The sequence below is a fragment of the Aegilops tauschii genome, chromosome 7 (assembly GCF_002575655.3).
Source record: "Aegilops tauschii subsp. strangulata cultivar AL8/78 chromosome 7, Aet v6.0, whole genome shotgun sequence".
NCBI lineage: Eukaryota > Viridiplantae > Streptophyta > Magnoliopsida > Poales > Poaceae > Aegilops > Aegilops tauschii.
The window spans coordinates 203173755-203195264 of record NC_053041.3 but is presented as its reverse complement, the minus strand read 5'-3'; the positions used below and the strand labels follow the sequence as shown (position 1 = coordinate 203195264).

General features: G+C 44.5%; 1 protein-coding gene and 1 long non-coding RNA gene across 3 annotated transcripts; both read right to left on the bottom strand.

Moving 5' to 3' along the window:
• Positions 1–2074: 2074 nt before the first annotated feature.
• LOC109752543 (uncharacterized) lies at positions 2075–5880 on the bottom strand. Its single transcript, XR_012190283.1, has 3 exons — positions 5605–5880; positions 4325–4402; positions 2075–3115 (listed from the first exon to the last, which is right to left on the bottom strand). It is a non-coding gene; the product is annotated as an uncharacterized lncRNA (long non-coding RNA).
• A 5400-nt stretch (positions 5881–11280) lies between these two features.
• Positions 11281–16811, bottom strand: LOC109752537 (U-box domain-containing protein 45). Of its 2 annotated transcripts, XM_040394877.3 has the most exons (8): positions 16507–16811; positions 16349–16406; positions 16214–16260; positions 14996–15052; positions 14245–14430; positions 14012–14119; positions 12489–13642; positions 11281–12188 (listed from the first exon to the last, which is right to left on the bottom strand). In XM_040394877.3, exons 4-8 carry the CDS (start codon positions 15050–15052, stop codon positions 11441–11443), a joined length of 2253 nt encoding a protein of 750 aa, XP_040250811.1. In that variant the 5' UTR covers positions 16214–16260; positions 16349–16406; positions 16507–16811; the 3' UTR covers positions 11281–11440. The 2 variants fall into 2 exon arrangements, with proteins under 2 accessions (XP_040250811.1, XP_073362015.1); XM_073505914.1 differs by having other exon boundaries at positions 16214–16406; positions 16507–16794.
• Between the last annotated feature and the right edge of the window lie 4699 nt (positions 16812–21510).

The following is a 21510-nucleotide window of genomic DNA, read 5'->3' as shown; positions in this document are numbered from 1 at the left end:
GGGTTGGGGACGAAGTGGACCGTAGATCCAAAACATGAACGCACCTGGCCCTCGACCTTAAGGCCGGGGGAGAAGTCCCAATGGAGGAGGCCATCCATTGGGGTCGCCGGGGATGGAGATTAGGGCAGAGGGCCAAAATCGCCATGGGAGTCGCCTTGGGAGGGTGGGAGGGTGGGAGGTGCCATTATTCAAGAAGGAGTTTTGAAACAAAAAAAGAATTCAAAGAAACACAAATAAAATACTTTTGGAGTTTTTAGTTTTTCTTAAAAAGGCAAATAGGAATGCAAAGAGAAGAAAAGAGAAATATTTTTGAGATTTTTCAACATTTCAAGAAAAAGGCAGTCAAATAAAGTTTCAAAGAAAAAGGAAAAAGAATGAGGAAATAATTTTGTCGTTTTTCTCAAAGAACTTCGGAAAGACAAAAGCAGAATAAAGAATGAGAAGTCTTTTTGGGTTTTCTTTTCTTAAAAGTAAACAACAAGAAATCAAAAAAGAAGGAAGGCAATGCCAAAAAGAACACAAAAGAATACAATAAAAATAAAGCGAAGAACAAGAAGAAATATTTTTTGGATTTTTGCTTTTTAACAGAACTAGCAACCGAAGCAAATGAAAACCAAATACGGATATACAGAATTCATCAAGTGCATTGACAAATGTATACGATAGCATGAATGAAATGCCGATAAGGAAACATACTCCCCCAAGTTTAGCCTTTTGGCCTAAGTTGGGCTCAATCCCATGGCTGGCAATCCTCGTGACCTTCGTAATCTCCCTGATCCGTGTGGTCTCCATAGTTCCCATAGAAACTGTGGTGGTAGCTGCTCCGCATGTCTATGTTAGCTGCCCATGGGCACGACTCATGCACTCTTCCTCTTCTACCCGAGCCTTGTATGCATTCAAGTCACATAAACAGGTCTCACGGAGTCCGTGAGCGAGGAGGACCTTGTCTCCCTTGAACTTGAAGGGCCCACGAATTTCACAAAGTTACTGAAGCCCTTCTTCATATTCTCAACTTGGATAGGTAAGGTTCCAATCATAAGAATTTTATATTTCTTTTTAGACGGAATAATGGGCAATTCAAATTCACCAATGACGATAGTCATAATTTCTGCAGCCTTTTGGGATCCATTTCTTTTATCATTCTTCTTTGAAAAACAAAACATATGTTCATTGCCATTCACATGAAAAGTAAGCTTCTTTTGTTGCAATCAATGATAGCTCCGAGTGCCCTTCTGGATATGTGACTCTTTTCTTCTAGAAAAAAATCAGTAACATTTTGGGCTCCATCTGAAAAACTTTATTTCAGCACAAAAATAACATCAAGGGGTAATTCTGCAATGCCAATCCGGGTTAGTTTTCTCCATATAATGCAAGTTAATTACAGGAAAGAAACATAACAAAAGTGCTTGAAAAAGTAGATACATTTGAGACATATCTTGGCCGGGGACTGTTGCTGATGACCGAGCTGCTTGGCGGCGTATTAATATGGGCTCGGTGGCGTAGTAGTATATCCGCCGGCCAGACGGGCTTGTCTCTGCGTCACCGGCTTGGGCTTGCGTGAGATGAGCCTCCTCGTGTTTCTTCTTATATGGAAATCATGAGCCCAATGGCCAGCGGTCATGCAGTAGTGGCACTTGTCCTACCGACATCAATACCGGTACGACATTTACCTTTTCTGTCACAAACTCCACCGTGACATTGGGCGTCAGACGAGCCACTCCTGCCTGCGCCCTATTGACATCACGCTTCAAGAGTGCACACCATTCTTCCTCGATGAGCAGCAGCCGCCCACCGGCTTCGGTCTCGCTATCTGGATCGACCCATTCCACCGCCACCTTGAGATGGCCAGTGAGCTCCTTGATCGCGAGTATTTCGAGGTCCACAAGTAGGGATGACAATGGGCAATGGGTACCCATTGCCCGCGTACCCGGCGGGTAAAAACCCTATTAGGGCAAGGGTATGGGATAAAAGATAACCCATGGGTATATAAATAGGAAAATATTAAACTCATCGGATAGAGTGGGTACGGGTATGGGACAGCAATAACCCATACCCGTGTACTCATATATATATATACCACCTTAAAATTTATTGAGTGAGCCTTCAATATTCATTTGTCTAATTAACTTCCCAAAAATCAGTCTAATCCAGTAGCCCACTGCCCACGAGATAACATGAATAGCCCACGTTTTTCTCAACAAAAAAAAACATGAATAGCCCACATAGGCCAAAGGCACGTACATGGAATGACAGAACCAATCCCATATATTTCTCTTTCTCTCCGGGATTAACGTGATTATTAGGTGATGTGAATAATGAATACGTGATCCTGTCCCATATTTAGATAGACAGAGATTGATATCCTCCTCATCTCCTCGCCTCCTCGGCCCGTTGGCCCTCGCTAGTCGCCGCCCCCAGCTGCTCTGCCTCGTCGTCGCCTGCGCATCCAGCCGCTCGGACGCCATGGACCTTGCGGATGATGACAATAGCTTGCGCGAGCGCGAGGATAGCGACCGGGAGAAGCAGATGCAGCTCACACTCATGGGGACTGAGTCAGAGGGCGGCGACCACCACGGCCGTCGGCCAGCAGCATGGCACGACCACCCCGATCCCGTCGTTGGATGGTGCATCCATCTCCGTCCGCCAGGAAAGGGCCAAGTTCATGGCCGACGTAAAGGTCCTCCAACTCCTGCTTCGGCATCCAAGGCACAGCACCGTCGCAAGTCGCAACACAAGTTACACAACCACGTAAGCCGGCCGCCTCGCCCTAGCCCGCTTAGACGATCCTCTGCTGCCAAAAAAAAAACAAGAACAAGAACAAGCTTTTTTTGCTTGGTGAGTTTCAGTTCTGTGTATGATTTTATGAATATGAGCATTGATCTTGTAGTTTTTTATAGGGACTGTCTGTTTTACATTTGACTTAAATTCAATTCGCTTTCAGTCATATTTTTTGGCCATCCAGAATTTGACAAATGTCATCTGTCCTCTGTTCCTTCCTGTCCTCTGAATGTCGTTGTCCTTGTCCCACAATAACTAAACGGGTCCCAGGTTTCCAACCCTGCATTTCACTAAGCACTTCTCCCTAGAAACAGCCCCCTCTCCTACTTCTCAGCATCTGCACGAAACATGGGGGAAAGTAGCTGAATCTTTGCAAGAAAAATAAGAAAGCATAATAGAAAAGGAGCATGGGGTCTTGGAATAAATTACACTATAAAATTAGAATTTTTTACAGTAATTGCAGTGAAAACAGTAGAATTACATTGTAGAATTACTGAAGTTACACTGTAAAATACATAGAATAAATTCCAAATGAATTTACAACTGGAACTTAGACGGGAATTACAGTGTGACTTCAGTAAATGCACTGTATATCCATGTAACTGGAATTTTCGGAACAGAGAATAGTGAGTTATAGGGTTACTGAACATTGAGTTAGACTGTAAAATTAGAATTTTTTATAGTAATTACAGTGGAAACAATAGAATTACACTGTAAATTACATAGAATAAATTCCAAATGAATTTATTACTAGAAATTAGATTGTAATTACACTAGAGATTCAGTAAATAGAGTACACAGATATATTCAGTGACACAGATATTCAGTTAAAAGTGGCACATAACTGAAGTTACAAAAAAAATGAAAAAAAAACACTGAAAATTATAGTGTTTGATGACTATGCTTCGAAAAATACATCTAGCTTGTCACTGTAAACAACTTGAAAATGCTAATTCAGAAAATAAATAGAGTACACTAGATAGAAATACCAGCAATACACTACTGACTGCTTTCATTCTTTTCAAAAAAAGTTTGAGCATCAAGAAGGTAAGCGAACAAGCAACTACAGGGGTCATACCAGCAAGATGAAGATGCACTACTTCATGTAAGATGAAGACAAAATGATTGACTTACTTCTTTTGCTATTTGAACCCAGTAACTGTCATATGCATACAATACAGAAAAATAAATATAAGTCTTAGACTAGAGAAAACCACCTAGATGTATAGTTCAAATTACTTAGCTATGCATTGCAATTACAACTTTGTTGATGCTGTAGATAGCTCAAAAAACACTGTAATTCAAGAAAAAATACATTAGACTTGCTAGAAACACTACTGAGTACTCTCAATTATTTTTTAAATTTCAGCATCAAAGAAGGTGAACCAAACGAAGGTGAAGGAAGAATGCGAGGACAGGAGACGTTCACTGAACTTCTTCAAGGGCAAATGATATCCAAGGTAAAATGGAAATAAAAACATGGCAAAAGGGCACAGCCTAGAAACACAGAAATTATACTTCATTATTGATTCCCCACCACCCCTACCTAGCAGGAAAATTATTCTGGATTCCAGGGAGAAATGGCATGGGGTTCCTGCCTGTAAGCTTTCCGCAATCTCGCCATCTGTATCACTAACCATAGTCAAAAGTGATTTTGATGAAGCAAGCATATTAGTTGTGTGAACACCATAAAAAGACTAACCATGGTCAAAATATTTAAATCATGAAGAAATCAGCACTGCAAATGATTTATATCGATCCAATTACAAAATTAAATGGATATATAGTGTAATTACAGTGTAACTACACTGACATTACAGTGTAAATTACATAAAATAAATTCCAAATGAATTTACAATGAAATTACACTGAAATTTTCAGAACATAGAATAGTAAGTTACAGGGTTACTATACATTAAGTTAGACTGTAAGTACACAAATATTCAGTTTACACTAGAAGTGGCACATTACTCTACAATTTACAGTTTGAAAACACTGTTACTTAACTGAAAAAAAACAGTCCGCCAACTAAACAACATGAGACTCAACTGATCAGGAGGATTACACATTACAGGATTGAATGCGCATTAATTTAGACTGCAAGTAAACAGACATTCAGTTAAAAAAATTATGCTAGAATAGTATAGAAAACATAGTAAATCACTGTAAGTTCCACATTACTGAGCTTAAAAAAAAGGAAGAAAGCACTAAAAATTACAGTGTAAGATAGACTAATATAGACTGAACTACAGTACAAAAATCACTATAAAATTAAGCTGAAAAATTCACTGAACTCAAAGGCTTTGAGTTTTTACACTGGAGTACACTGCAATTAAGCTGAAAATCCACTCAAAATTACACTGCAATTTACAGCCAAACCACTATTACTGAATTCAAAACATTCAGTCCACCAAAAAACACACTATGAGACTCAACTGACAAGGTGATTCAGCATTTGCATCCATACATCTAGGGGCTGTACATCTACATCCAAATGCAGGCCATACCAAAATCAACCTACCAAACTAGCAGACGCCAAAAGGATCATATCAATTTACAGTCCAGACATCTAGGTACTAGACTCAGCATTTGCATCCATACATCTAAGGACTGTACACATCTAGGGACTATCAAATAGACAGGAGGGTTCCACCGCTACATCTACATCGGACCATACATTTGCAACAAAAATACCACAAAACATCCAAACATCTAGGATCCACCGCTACATGCGGGAACTACAGAACACTCAGCCAGACTAGCAAAATCCAACAGAAAATGTAGCGAAATGAAGACAGGGGGGGGGGAGGATACTTGCAAACCAACCTCAATTGGGTGGAGGGTGGGGGGCACAGGGCTCGGAGATCACCACAGGAAAAGAGGAGCGGTACGAAATCAAGCGAAACAGCGAACACAGCACAGCCAAATCGCCATGGCCTCGACTTCGCCTGTTCCCTCAGCGCGCGCTTGAGGAGAAGCAAGCCGGGGCCATCTCTGCCTGCAAGCTCTCGCCACTCGAAATGGGGAAGGAAACAGAGAAAGGCGAGAAAAAAAATTCAAAAATAAAAGAGACCGACGAGGACACACGACCCCGCGAGTACGGGTCTCCCGGCAGAAGGTTGCGGGCCCGATAAGAACCAAACAGCCCGAGAGCAGGAAGAGAAAAAAAAAGAAATGCACGAATCTTGACACAGGGATTTGACGGATAAAAAACGAATGAAAGCGAATTAACTTCATCCGACTGTAAATTAGCAAATCTGTTTTTATATGCATGATGTGATGCATCCGTGTATATAACTATAAGCATTGATTTCTTCTTATACATGATGTATACAATATATAGTTGTTGTGATGTATACAATTTTTTTGTATATAGATTTTGGATGATATGTAGGAGATTCCAGTACGTAGTGTATACAATTGGTGAATTTTTTTATAGAAAAATATTGTAGTTTCTCCTTTAAGATCACCCCATTCATCCCCATATCATTGTTGTTTCAACATCTAGCATAGCCACGAGGGTCTCAGCCCACTTGATATGCTCTTTAATGCACCCACTTTAGTAGTGCTTCACCTCCCAAGAGCAATTGTACTAGTGTAAAACAACGACTGTTAGCTCTTCTATCTTGTTCCTGTGAATCCAAAAATAGTAGATTATATCCAGAAGAAATAAAAAATATTATAATTAGTAAATTATTACAACAAAAAAATAGGATCTTGAAAACGGAACCTCAACCTAAGTAAAATTTATAAATGCAGATCGTCTCCCACTCCTCACATTTGTTTACAAACAAATTCAGAATATACAGTACCAACCCAATAATTTGATTCCAAAAGCACTGGATCATCCTACACTGTTGGCTAAGCTGCCTGCTTGCTCTCGAGATACTGACTTTCATGAAATGACGGGATCCATAATTAAGAAGATATCATGTAGAAGAGATACTTTGGTAGAGCCAACATTAGTACCATCAACTGGACAGCCAAACCTTCTTTCCATTGATCCTATGGTACAGCATATTGTTAACATTAAGGTTCATTAAGAACAATATATGTCAACAAAGAACTAACAATAAATATATCTGGTATTCTTTAACGGTGTTTATCAAAGAATATCAAAATAGGTAAGATATTGATCTTACAATTTTCATTCTCTACATTAAGGTTCCTGATGGTCTTCAGAGTCTATTAGACTGTTGGAAAAATATCCATCCAGCGCGGGAGTACCTGAGACGATGGTGCACCATGGATGGCTTCCAGTATGGCGGGGATGGGAAGCAGACGACGCCAGATCCCGTTGTGCCCATGATCCGGTGATGACGTGGACGACGGGTTCCTTTTGGTGACTACCTTGGTCTGTTGCGGTCGATTGACCACGCCAACGGGGTCCAAACAACGGCAGGTAGGCACATCGACCTCATTCCTGAATGCCCAGGGAGCTGTGGCATGGCTCCTCAGACCCTCTCCTCCAGTGCGACACACCTTGGGCAGGGGTGTGATGCCTCGCAATGTTGGAGTGCACGCAAATCCTACGAAGGCACTGCGGCAGCCTGCTTTTGTGGTCGATAATGGCGATTGTTGCCAAATCGTGTCGTGCGAGAGCTTTGGTGGAGGATTAGCCGCACATTGCCTATTGCCATATATTGTTTATACGACTGCCACTTGCCATAAGATTTACCTGATGATTGCCAAAATTGCCTAAAATAGGTTCCCATAGTATCCCTAAAATCAGATCCGAAACAGATTGGTTTCTCATTTCCTGTTCACAGGCCATGCGTGTCGTAGCCCTCATGTTACGCCGCATCACACCAATCCACACATAATGCTCAGTTTCTAACTATGTCCAAACCCATGAAAAGAAAATTAAGATATTGCAATTAATTCGTATGCTACAATAAAGGAGGAGGCGTGGAAGGAGGAGCGGTTTGGCAAGTTCAGATTGGGAACGGGTTGTGAATCCCACCCTGCACCTTAATGAAAAAATGGAGGGGGGTGGGGGTAAGAAGCGACGATACCACTTACCAACTCCCCAACTAGGAGTAGAGAAACATATGAGAATACAATTAAAAGAAGCATATGAAAATCTCAAATTCTAAATGGCGCTTACCGAAAGTTCATGAGGCCAATCTCGAGGGAAGGGACGTGGCGTCTATATATTGAATCCCACTGATGTTGTATCTTACCAACGTAGGCAGGAATAGCAACAACATATGGAAAAATTTAATCAGAATGAGACACTGAGTTGTATGGAGTAATATGCAAAAACAAAGTTAAAAATGATGCACCAGTGATGCTTTTGTCCTGTAGCGAGAATATGACCGCAAACTGTGGAAAGCACGGTGGACAAATTGTCGATGTTATCCTGTGCGTCGACATCATAACCTCGGTCCTAGCATTTATTGTGATGACAAACTCCATGGCTAGATACCAGAAATGTCCGTCTGGTATTTCCGTGGGGTTGAACCCGACGCGAGTGAAGTCATATGTCATGCTGGTTTGTAGCATTGTGTTGAAGCGAAATGCTTGCTTGTTGTATGCGTTCGCTTCCATTTTTGTTCCTAATATTTTTTATGAATCATAACAATAATCAAAGAACAAAACTGTTTATCAAATGTGTATATTAAAAAACGTGATCTAAGTAGCGATGAGTAATGCTTTACTTCCTGATCCAGTAGTATACACTGAAGCTAAACATTCCCTATTGCATTCTACTTCATTTGGGCCTTCCACAAGACCCTAGCATGAATGTTCCAACAATTCTGATAAATATGCTCCATCTGGATGCTTTGAAAAGTCAAGTTCATATGCATAGAATAGAATGAATGGATGAGGTAAATAATATAGTGTTGATGGCAAACTGCCATACAGGCTGATTCATCTATCTTGCCTGTTCATCAGAGGGATGATAGGTCGAGTGATGACAGGAACCGGCGGCGATGCCATCACCCTCTTAGAGGTCGTCAATCTGTATGAGATTACCATGGACGTGTAGGAGATGGCTGAGCCTATGTAGAAAGATGGAGACATATATGGTGGTGCGGGGCATTTTTATAAGCATAGTGGGCGACGGGAAAACCAAATAACTTTCAAATTTTGGTTTTGGCGATCTAGGTGCCCGTGAGTGTAAAATCTCTCGTACGACCCCCATTCTTCGAGCGATCGCAATAGTCATTTGATCAATATTTGGCAAACTAATAAACATTATTTATTATTTTTAGTAACCAAACAAACTCGTATTTCCCTGTAATTAAGATCAGTATCTTTCAACGAGCATGGTTTCCATTTGACCAGCAAAATTGCAATAGTCATTTGATCAATCTTCGGCAACCTAATAAATATCAGTAATGCGTAAAACAGGTATGTGCAAAATCACACAATGCTTTCAACTTATGTTCACAATTTCCTGTCTTGCTGATGCTATCTTGCATGCAATCCAAGACAAAGTATACTTTTTTTGCAAAAAGAAACACATAGTATATTTTAGTGAGAGGAAAGGAAACTTTTCTTATTCACGCATGAGAGACATGACGTGGGTGCATTCAGGGAAAGAGATATATTACGTGACTACCGAAGTATTGGGAGGCTGGCGTTCATTACACTGAGATCCGGATTTATTGTGTTACTAACAATAAATGAACAATATTTATTAGGTTGCCAAAGATTGATCAAATGACTATTGCGATTTTGCCGGTCAAATGGAAACCATGCTCGTTAAGGGATACTGGTCTTGATTATAGGGAGATCCGAATTTTTTTGGTTACTAAAAATAATAAACAATGTTTATTAAGTTGCCAAAGATTGAACAAATGACTACTGCGATCGCTTGAGGAGTGTGGGTCATACGAGAGAGATTTTTCACCCACGGGCACCTAGACCGCCAAAACCAAAATTTGAAAGTTATTTGGTTTCCCACCGCCCACTATGCTCATAAAAATGCTCTGCACCATCATATATGTCTCCATCTTTCTACATAGGCTCAGCCATCTCCTCCACGGCCATGATAATCTCATACAGATGGACGACCTCTAAGAGGGTGATGGTATCGCCGCCAGTTCCTGTCATCCCTCGACCTATCATCCCTCCGATGAACAGACAATATAGATGAATTAGCTTATACGGCAGTTTGCCATCACCGCTCAATTATTTACCTCATCCATTCATTCTATTCTATGCACAGACTTTTCAGAGCGTCCAGATGGAACATATCTATCAGAATTGTTGGACCATTCATTCTAGGGTCTTGTGGAAGGCTCAAATGAAGTATAATGTAATGGGGAACGTTTACTCAGGATGTAAGGCATTACTCGTCACTACTTACAACACGTTTTTAATATACACATTTGATAAACAGTTTTGTTCTTTGATTATTGTTATTATTCATAAAAAAATATTAGGGAAAAATGGAAGCGATCGCATACAACAACCAAGCATTTCGCTTCAACACAATGCTACAAACCAGCATGACGTATGACTTCACTCGCGACGGGTTCAACCCCACGGAAATACCAGATGGACATTTCTGGTATCTAGCCATGGAGTTGGTCATCACAATAAATGCTAGGACCGAGGTTACGATGTCGGCGCATAGGATAGCATCGACAATTTGTCCACCATGCTTCCCACAGTTTGGGGCCATACTCTTGCTACGGGACTAAAGCATCACTGGCGCATCATCTTTAACTTTGTTCTTGCATATTACTCTATACAACTCAGTGTCTCATTCTGACTAAATCTTTGCCGATGTTGTTGCTATTCTTGCCTACGTTGCTAAGATACAACATCAGTACGATTCAATATACAGACGCCATGTCCCTTTCCTCGAGATTGGACTAATGAACTTTCGGTAAAAGTGAGGAGATGGCTAAGTTTAAAAAAGTTAAGATAACAAGAAAGTTGATTCTTGATTGCCAAACTAGGTGGAACTCCACTTTCATGATGCTAGAAGCAGCTTTACCATACAGAGGTGTTTTCAAACGCGCAAATCAAGTTGAGAAACAATATGAGCATTTACCTAGTGCCAAAGAATGGGAGTTTGCTGCAGAGATGGTGGAGAGACTTGGATTATTCTATGAGATAACTAAGTTGTTCTCGGGAACTGATTATGTGATTTCTAATGTTTACTTCCCTAAAATATGTGAGATTAAAATGAAAACGAGACAGTGGGCCACTTCTAGCAATCCAACTATAAAAAAACTCTCTGAGGAAATGACTAGTAAACCTGATAAGTATTGGAAGGACATTCAAGATCTAATGGGATGGCTACACTTCTTGAACCTCGTTACAAGAGGCATATGTTGACAGCTTGCTTTGCCATGCTCCATGGAATTGACCATCTTCTTATGAGTCCGTGGAGTTGGTTGATGGATTAGTTGCTAGGCTGCATTCATTCATAGAGGAGTATGAAGTGGAAGTAGATGAATATCAGAGTGCAAGCCTTTTTGACACAAAACCTGTGAGCTAAACCTCCCTTTTCTTACCCTAGCAAAGAGAGACAAAAACATGTGCAAATAAAAACTCTAGTCAAATACATTTCGGTCAAAAAAGTATCCACATTAAGCACTTCATTTGGACACTACTACCCGCTCCCATTTGCATCAGGTGGTCAGTGTTGTCAAATTCACAAAGTTCTGATTCTAAAAAAAAATAAAAAATCACTAAGTTCTCAGAGGATGTTTCGCGACCGGGGTTTTGAGAAAATGCTGAGCTTTCTTGAGATATACCGAGCTGATTTGGATATCGGCTGTTTGCAGATCGACCCATTGGGTGAGCTCTCTACTCCAGCATCGACAGCATGACCTACCCCTGAGCCCCCCAATGTTTGAAGCAGCTTGATTGAAGACGCTTTTGCCCCCTCAGTTCCATAAACCGACAGATCAACAAGGGCAGGGATGACACCTTCCTTCATCACAAGAAAACGATCCGCCTCGGTGCTGCGGGAACATACCGTATGAAGGATAACAGATGCATGCTCCTGCTCACTGCGGCTTCCTGTGTCTAGATGATCTGAAATGGAACCGATGCAATGCTCTGATCTGATGATAAGATCAGCAGCTTGTTTCACTTCGCATAAGTTCCTCAGAATCTTCAGGCAATACTCGGTCAAGCTTACTTCACTGAGCAATGTAGACAGCTTGGCAATTATGCCTGGAGAAACCAGCAAGGATTTTACATCATTACTGGATGACAGTTCGCAGATCATCTTTAGAGCAAGCTGCAAGCACTCATTATCTCCAGTATCCAAAGCTCCAATCACAGAAGGAGCCACAAGCGAGGCCATGAGAGGAGATTCCCGACAAATTGGATGATGCAGCAGTTCATGAAGTATCAGCAAAGCTTCCAGCTTTAACTCGGAATCAAGGAACGATACAATCAGCCGCACTGCATCTTCAGTGATAGATAAAATTCTTGTCCTTGATGAAAATAAAAAATTAAACATTACAAATATCCATTTTTAACTAAACTAAAACTACATAATAGTATCTTAGGCCTTTGTGCAAAAGCATATGACAGAATTCCTAACTTTTGGAGCATGGAACTAGTTTAATTGAATAGAAAAACAGAGAGAGCATCAGGTGATCCAAAACTAGGTCTTATTACGACTTGCGATTTACTGCTGAGAATTATTATTTTTCTTTTAGAAAGAAAATATCTTCTTTTCAACATCAACTAATATCTGCAAATGGAGAATATAAATGAAGATATACCCATACCTGCTATTGCAAAGAAACGTAAGGAAAAAATAAATTCCAGTTTTCTGAGCTTGTAATGTGCTGCTGAGATTGTCATTCTTAAGAAATTCAAGGAATGCTTCTAAAAAGCCATTGGAGATCATGGACTGCCAAACCTCATTTTCACTATTCAGGACAGTTTTTAAGTCTTTGACAGCCTGCCTTTGCAGTTCCACCGGGAGCTCTGAGAGTTCTTGAAACAAATTCAGAAACATTTCCTTATCAAAGTTGCAGAAGGACAGATACAACTGGCAATTGACATTTGAATAAAACTGGGTAAAACTAGTTTTTGGCTCATCCGTTTCCCTGACTGGGGATGATAAGTAACTAGCACCAGATAATGCAACTGATGAACCGCTATGCTCGACCATGTAATCGAAGTTTTTGTGAGCAATCAGGGGCGCCGAGATATCGTGCAAACTTGATAGGGAGTAATTATGAAATTGCTCGGGCAAATAAGTGCATTCAAGCTTCTGTTCTTTGCACCAGTTGTAAATAACAGCCTGCATACAAGTATTTGGAGTTATTGTAAAGTTTTCTAACTTTACTTGTGTCCTAGGACAAGTATCGTATCCTTTACTGAACCACCTCTCGATATTTTCTCTTTCATAAGTTTGTCCAGAGGCTATTATCACAGGATCGTGCATCAGCTTCATAGATATTGGGCAGCAGAGCTCTGGAGGTGGTGTAGCAAGTCCTGACAAATTATTCTGATCATCATATCTCCCAGTCCCAGAGTTCACAGTTGGAATGCATTTTCTGCGTGCACCGGTGTCACTAGAAATTACATTTGTGCATGTAGTTTCATTCGCAGTTCCATCCTTTGCACCTGTCTCAGGCTTGCTGTTCTTTCCGTACTTCCTGACTAGATACAGGAAAAAACTGAGGATACCTTCCTTTTTGGGATCGTTGCCATTGATCTTATCTAGTAATTTCTTGATTGCCCGTCTTTCGATTAACATAGCTTTCTGTGATGTCAGATTTAACTTTGAACATGCTAGAAGGAATGTATGCATTTCAAGTTCTTCGGTTGCATCCGAATGTCGAAGCATCTTCAAGACCGCTTTGCCAGCTTCTTCTTCTGCTGGATCAACAAGGAATTTCATATTTCGGAGATCATTATGTACGTCAGCAACCTGTTACAAATAGTGAGGTGTAAATATACTATTTAAAACCTGCAATATCAATATTGGCGTAGTAATAATAAATGCAGTTATTTGGTAAGCAGAAATTTCTGCAGACAACGCATGCCTATATGCAGCAAATACTGGATACACCTCCAACTAAAAATATGTGAATGCGAGTTTCCCATACTGATGCTACTTTGATTGATATTCCAAGAAATGGTTCGCCAGAGAATTACTCTTTTTTACAACTAGTGAGCAAACCATGTACTACCTTTGTTCCAAAATACTTAACGTGGTTTTAGTTCAAATTGAGTTAATGATCAGCCTAGAAAAAAATTTGCCTGCTATTGAGTGATCTATCAAATTGAGTAAACTAGCCTGATCAGCCAACATGGACGGGACCATATTCTGAATCAGGAACAAGCTCCGCCTCATCGAGTTTCTAATCCTTTCGCATCGCATTGCTGTCGCTTCTCCTGTAATAGCCTGAAATGTGTGTGCTCAATATCAAAAGACAATACTTGAGAAGCCAAGGAAAATCATTTTATGAAGAAAAATGTTCAGAAAATATGAATTAAATGGTTTTACATCCTGAATGCAGAGTGGCATACCAAATAAAGACTACTGCACTCAATGCAGTTTTGGATTATAAGTTTCCCTTTGTCAACTATGCTGTACAGATTGCAAAGTTCCTCTATGCCCGCTTTACATCCTGGTTGAGCAGCTTCTATTGATGGAAGAATAGAAGTAACTTTATCCAACATCATTTTCAACTTACTGCACATCAAGCTGTGAACCTACAAAAACAGAGTCAGAGAAGAATAATCATAATAACTGAAAACTAGCAAAATGTGAGGGTTTGGACAGGTACCTGGTGAAAATGATATAACAAAATAAATATTACCATGAATATATGAAATGGTAGTTTAAAATGCTGCGCTTTTAAGTTGTTACTACACCTGCCAACTAGCACGAAAGCTAAATGCAGTATGTGCTTGATGAAAGAAATTCCACTATTTCAGGCTTAATAATTTGAGACAGTGATATTGTGATGCGAATCATAGTTGGATACAGCATTTAGCATATATTGCACGGTATTGTTTAACATATTTATTAACCATACACAACTACTCTTGCATATGATGGGAAGTACTGGATTAATGCCTGAAAAAACTCATGACCATTTTACTGTACCGCAGATCTCCCCAGATCTAAGAAAGAATGACATGACGAATTACAAGCAATCAAATAATGAGCGGACACGAAAATATGAACTTCACCTTACAACAAAATACGAACAGTTATATGCAAGTAGAAATAGTTGTCAAACAAATGGAAATGCTAGCAATCTAATATCTGCACCTTAGGATGTGAGTTATGCTCAGGTGTACCAAACATTCCATCAATATTATTCTCCATCTGTCAAAAGCCATGAGAGATTGTCAAAATAGGCTGAAAAGGCAAGTTAAAATCAACAGTCAAATAAACCCTACATGCAAACTTTCATTGTTTTGTTATTTGTAACACAATCACTCAATCAGTATCTTCAGCAAAAGAAAGGAGATGATGACAGTATGTAGGCTGCAAGTGCATAATACTACAAAAGGTAAACCATGTAAAATTTTCAAAAAACATTGGTATATCAGATATTTCCCTAAATTAATATGTCAGATATACTGTTATCAGGCATATTCCTGGTCACTGTCTAACACCATTGTCTTGCAATTCGAAGGTAACCTAACATTAGCACGAGTGGCCAATAATCAAGCATGAAAACAATTAGTTATGCCACAACTCGTAGAGTTCATACATGGTGAAATGCCAATAGTTTGGCCAACCAACTACTTTCTTTGGAAAACATTCTTTTATAGTTGGAACTAGATAAATCTAGTAAATCACACAAACACTTTAAGATTTCTAGTACATGTAAGAAAAATCTTTGAATACAATATCCCTTTGACCATATCCGAAATAAAATAGGAAGAACTTTAGTTGTCTTAGATAGAACATATGTACCTTCTATACATTTTGAAAGTTATTATCCACGTCCCGTCGCATCCACCGTGGTTAAAGTTTACTTTTCTATTTGTTTTTTATCATATGGAATAGCATTTTTCTCGAAGACTGTTTTCACATTGCTCCAAAAACATGTGCAATTTTTCAGGCACTTGTTACTATTTACTAGGTGGATCGATCGATTTCTTGTTTTCTTTTAAAATCAGTGTAGTCTATATTAGCTGGAGTATGGAAGCAGTTGAAGGCACTGAAAATAAAACCAACAAAAACAAATTTGACCCCATAAGTATGGTGTGTATCATTCCCAGGTGACAAATTAACGTTGGACTAGAAAGACAAGTATAATTCAGAAAAACCGATAACAACAGTCGTTTATTTTAATTGTTTAACTAGTATGGGTTTAACTATGAAAACACAATATATACTACATCCTGTTTTCCTAAATGTAAGACGTTTTGGCAGTTTAATTTGAACTGCCAAAACATCTTACATTTACAAACAGAGGTAGTAGTAGCGAACCCAGGTACAAAAAAGAAGAATCTGAAACTTGAGGAAGCAACTCACCTCTGTAACCTCCTCCCCTTGTTTCCTGAGCAAAAGAGGAAGGTAACCTGTATTGATTCGTTGGATCAAACGGAGCCAAGCAACCAGCGTTGGAGAGAAATGCTACCCAGAGATTAAGCAAAAACAATGAACAACCACAGGAGCTTCTCCTTTCGTGAAACTTGTGGGCTAAAACCAAGAAAACTTCATTTTCCTGTAATTATAGGGCACCAATCAAACACGGGGAAACCATAAAACCCCGCCAATCAAAATCAGGAAAGTGAAAAGATGAAAGGAGAGTCCGAAAACCGAACCTGTCAAGCAACAAGAACCTCCTTCTGATCCCCAGCTCTTTTCTTCAGAGGAAACCCTCGCGCGCAGGAGCCTGGCCCTGTTCCGGGAAGGAGGCCAGAGGAACTGACTGGGGAGGGCGCAAGGGGGCGAGGTGAGATCACGATGGCCGCTGCCCTGCCGCGTAAGCCAGAAACCGTTGACGATCGAAGAAGGGGGGTGGGATCGAGGAGGACTCCTCGTCACCTCGCACGTTTATCCTCTCGCTTTTCTCGGGCAGGCCTCGGTGCGCAGCCGGGGGGACTGTGGAGTGCGCTGGGACGTGGACGCGACGGCGGTGCTCTGTTTCCCGGGCATGTTCAATGCGCTCTCGGTTGTCGTCCACTACGCATGGCGCGCACCGGGATTAGCATGCGGTTTTTACGTGTGAGATGGTGGCTTAGTTTGGTTATTAAGAGAAGATCTCGGGGTCATCTGTCATGGGCGACAGGGCATTGCGCTTTCAGATTACTTTCAGACTTTACTCCTGGGTTGGCCGCTTCCATTTGTAGCCGCCTGTTCTACAACCACTACAGAGAGCCCACGGCGCCTTCTTCGTCGAGATGCCGGCTCGTAGGGCCCGCGTGGTACACTCCCTCCCAGCTGTCGTATCGTATCATTTTTTCTGCGGGAGCCGTCTTGTCACCTTTTTCGTTCACAGGGAGCCGTCTTAACACTTCATTAGCCGTCCCTCCCACAGTTCACAAATGTTAAATTACTGGGCCCCGCTAGGCATTGGACGACTGGACTTGATCGTAAGATCAGAACGGTCTACCATTGTGCAGCAGAAAAATCTCTGTGCAACACCCTTTTTATATATGTCTATTATAAGACATTATCGTCATTTTTTGGCCTAATCTGAGACATCGATGAGACCATGTTTGGTTGAAGGGTTAGATATGAGTGGGCTGGGACCATCCAGATTTTGGGAATGAGATGACTCAGTTTTGGTGTTTGGTTAAGATGAGTGGAATGAACACATTTTATGTTCGGTTGAAGGGATAAAGGTGGTTTGGATGTGGTCCTTGCATAAAATAATCACAAGATATAGAGACATCATGACATACATAAAATAATCATGTGAGGAGCCAAATAGAAATTGAACCGTTCGGTTCGACCAATTTTCTGGGTTGGGATGGTTCAGTATCTTCAGATCATATTCTACTATTTTTTTGTTGCAACCATTCAAGTGTTTACTAACCGAACAACTGGGTTTTTATTTTTGGTTGCAACCGTTAGATTATTATGTGTGATCACAATACTAAATCATGTAAATTAAAAGTAAAATATTATATGCTATAAAATTATCATGTTGGGAACTCATGGATTGTTTTTTACAATTCGTATCTAATCATGGTAGCACAACGAATTTCTATATGAATAACGCTTTTAAAAATAGACTTTTATTCCAAAAGAAATGTTATTGACGTGTTTGCAAAATCTTTTACTCCCTCCGTCCCATAATATAAGAACGTTTTTGATACTCTTTTTCAAATTCAAACTTGAAAATACAGATAAAGTTAGTTTGATGTTATTTTTAACATTTTCAAACTACAAACTTTAAATAACTTAACATCCTATGAAAAAATATAAATCTGAATTTTCTATAGGCTTTGAATATTTCTCTCAACGAACATCGATACTCCTTTCGCTCCATAATGGAGGAAAACATTTACATTTAGAATGCCAAGAATACATCATTAGATTCATCGTAATCGTAAGATGTAGTCTCATATTTTATATTTTTGGTATTGTAGATATAAATAGTTTTCTCCAAAACCTTGTTCAAAGTTTAGAAAGTTTGACTTTGCAAAAAAAAACTATATGCACTACATTATGAAATAAAGGGAGTATTGCTATGCGTACAATTTTTTCAACAGCGTACTAATTCTTTTGAGAAAAATAAAAAATGCTTTCGTGCATGCATTCAACAGTATTCATGCGAGGAGAAAATGGCTACTGCAGTAATATAGGCTGGAACAGGTAAACATAGACATCAGTGAAGATTTTTGCCTTTGCGAGGATGGGCAACTCGGGCGACTGCGACGCCCCGCGCGGCGACTTGCCCGGCGCGCCTGCCTCGCCGCCGTCCGCCCTCCTCGCCGAGGCCTCCGGCGACCCCGCCGCCCCCTCCCCGTCTGCTCCTTCCCCCCGTCCCCTGGACCCCCTGGTCGGGTGGTCTGGGCGGACCTGGCGGAAGACGATGACCGCGGCGCGGGCCAGCCGGTGGAGTGTCGCGACCGCGCCCCCCCCCCCCCCCCCGCCCGCCCCGGCTCGCCCGCCGTTTCCCCGCTCCACTGGCGGCCTTACTCCCGGCGGTGGGAGTTCGGCTGCCCGGGTGCGGGCTCGGCCCCTCCGCCGGCTGCCGCGTTCCCCTCCGGTGGCTGCGGGGAAAGGCGACGCCTTCGGCGAGGGGGCTGGCCGTCGCCACCGGTGCTCCTACGGTTGGGGTGTGGCCGGGCGGGCGGAGCTCGGCCCTGCCCAAGCGTCCTGGAGGCCCTCCGGTAGGCTCGCCCCGGCTCGTCCGGCTGCTCCGCCGCCGTCGAGGGTCGCCGGCGCCCCGTTGCTCTCCCAGCGCTTCCCTTTCCGCCCCTTCATTGCATTTTTCGGTTCGTCCCGTCTCTGCTGCACACCCTCCCCCCGCCGTCTCGACGCGCCATGCCCTCCGAGCCGGTCGTGAGCCGGTCGTCCGCCGCGCTCTCCTCGTCGGCGGCGGCCGGAGGAACCCTAGCCGGGCACGGGGTTTCCGCCTCTGGGCTGGGCCTGCCCGTATCGGGCCCGGGGCGACTTTTGGGCCTGCTTCCCACCCTCCCTCCCCAGGTGGCCGACCCATCTGGGCGGCCTGTGGTGTGTGGGCCGGCCCAGCCCCCTGGCCGCAGCGCCTCGGCCTCGGCCCAGCTCCCCCTCCCCCCCGCTCGGGGGCGGATTTGGCTTCCACGAGGGTTTCCCCTCCAGCCGCAATCCACCCCCCGCCCCTGTCCCGGTCGCCCGCTCCCTCGCTTCCCTCCTCCCAACCCCGTCGCCGCCGGCACCACCCTCTTCCCCTGCGACGCCGCCGCCCCTCTCCATGGCCCGCGACTGGGGCGATGGTGCCGGGCGCCCCAAGCGGCCCCTGGATGAGCCCCGGCAGGCTGGCCGTGTCTCGCCAGAGGGCCAGCGCCGCGAGGCCGACCTCCGCCGCCAGCTGGCCTCCCGCGACGCCCGCCGCTCTCCTGCTCGCGAGGCTCGCCGCTCCCCCTCCCGTGACTCCCGCCGCTCCCCTCCCCGTGACTCCCGACGCTCGCCGCCGCGGGACTCGCGACGTTCGCCGGCACGTGCGGATGGCCGCCTCTCTCCGGTGCGGGCTGATGGCCGGCGCTCCCTCGCTCGGGAGAGCCGCCGCGACCGCCCCCGCTCCCCCTCCCCCGCGCGTCGCCGCGGTCGCTCTCCGTCGCCCTCTCGGCCCCTGCCCAATGACGCCGCCACCACTCGCCGGTACCAGCCCCCCAAAAATCAACCGAGCATGCCTCCGGGCAATGGTGGCTCCGGGGCTCGCGGGCGCCAAGGCGGCAAGAAGAAGAAGAAGAAGAATAGGGGTCCCGCCCGACCCCCTCTCTGCCGCGGCTTAGACCCCCGCGTCCTCGACCGCGCCCAACTCCGGTGCTCCCCGCGATCCGCCTCCGTGCTTCAATTGTGGACTTGTCGGCCACTACCAGGTCGAGTGCCCCAACCCGCCGATGTGCTACCTCTACAAGGAGTCGGGCCACCCCGCGGCTCTATGCCCGGACCACCCGGTGACGGAGGAGCTCATGATGTACGGCCACGGCATTGAGGGTCTCGACTTCTTCCACGTCGAGGTGGAGGACGTCCCCCCTCCGTCTCCATCGCTCCTGGCGGTCGTGACCATTGTGGGGGCCGGAGTCGCTTCGTCGGAGATGATCGAGGCGGAACTCAACCACCTCTGCCGTCGCGTCTGGGATTGGCAGGTGACCCCGACCTCGGACAGCTCCTTCACCGTGGTCTTCCCCGACGCCCTAAGCCTGGGCCTCTGCACCCGTAGCGACGACATCACCCTCGCCCTCAACAAGCTCGTCGTCAACATCTCTGAGCCCCTGATGGACCCTAAGGCAGTTGCCTTGCTGGACACTGCATGGATCCTCATAGCTGGCCTCCCCGACATCGCCGCCTCTGAGAAGGTGATCCGCAGTATGTCCAAGATCCTGGGCAAGGTGATAGTGGTGGATGAGCTCTCCCTCCGCAAAGAGGAGGAGGTCCGTGTCAAGGTCAAGTGCCTCGACTCCTCCACTCTCCGTGCCACCGTCCGGGTTTTCTTCAACGACCAGGGATTCGACCTCAAGATCTACCCCGAGCCTCCCAACCACATCGGCCGCCCTCGGCACCTCACTGATGGCCACTTTGATGGGGGCGGCGCGGACAACCGCGACGACTCCCACTACCGCCGTCCGCGCCCCTCCTGTCATGAGGACCCGGAGGACGACGATGAGCGCTCTGGCCGCAGCCGCTCCCCCTCGCGAGACCCATCCGACCCCTCTCCGGGGCGCGGGGGTGCGGGTGCGGGTCGGTCGCGTGGGTTGGCCTCCTCCGCCGAGGTCGCCCTCGCCACGCTGCCTGTCTCCTCTCCCTCCTCTTCGGCCGAGCTCAGCGACATCTCCAGCGTCAGCCTCCTCGTCCTCCCGGCATCTTCGCCGCGTTCGCCATGCTCCTTCTCCGCGACCGTCCCGCCACCTTCGTCCCCGGCGGTGCCGTCTCCGCTGCTGACGGCCTCGCCGACGTCGGAGCCTCCCCCCTTCGGGTCTCCCCCGGCGGACCCCCCTGGGGAGGCCGCGCCGCCGTCCCCCGCCTCTTCCCCGGCTCCTGCTCCCGTCCTGGAGGACGACGCGCCGGCCCCAGACCCGCCCTCTCCTGCCCGGGCGGGGTCTGGTGCCCTGCTGGAGCCTCCGGTGCCTGCGTCCCCGACTCGTCTGCTCCTCGTGGCCACCGACACGGTG

What these genes read in the sequence shown, in the direction of transcription:
- LOC109752537 (XM_040394877.3), bottom strand. Translation starts at nt 15,052, where the DNA reads ATGGAGAATAATATTGATGGAATGTTTGGTACACCTGAGCATAACTCA. An exon ending in CGTCCATGTTGGCTGATCAG is followed by an intron (nt 13,643 to 14,011) that starts GCTAGTTTACTC and finishes TATTTGTAACAG; the next exon opens with GTTGCTGACGTACATAATGA. An exon ending in ACGTTTCTTTGCAATAGCAG is followed by an intron (nt 12,189 to 12,488) that starts GTATGGGTATAT and finishes ATTTTCATCAAG; the next exon opens with GACAAGAATTTTATCTATCA.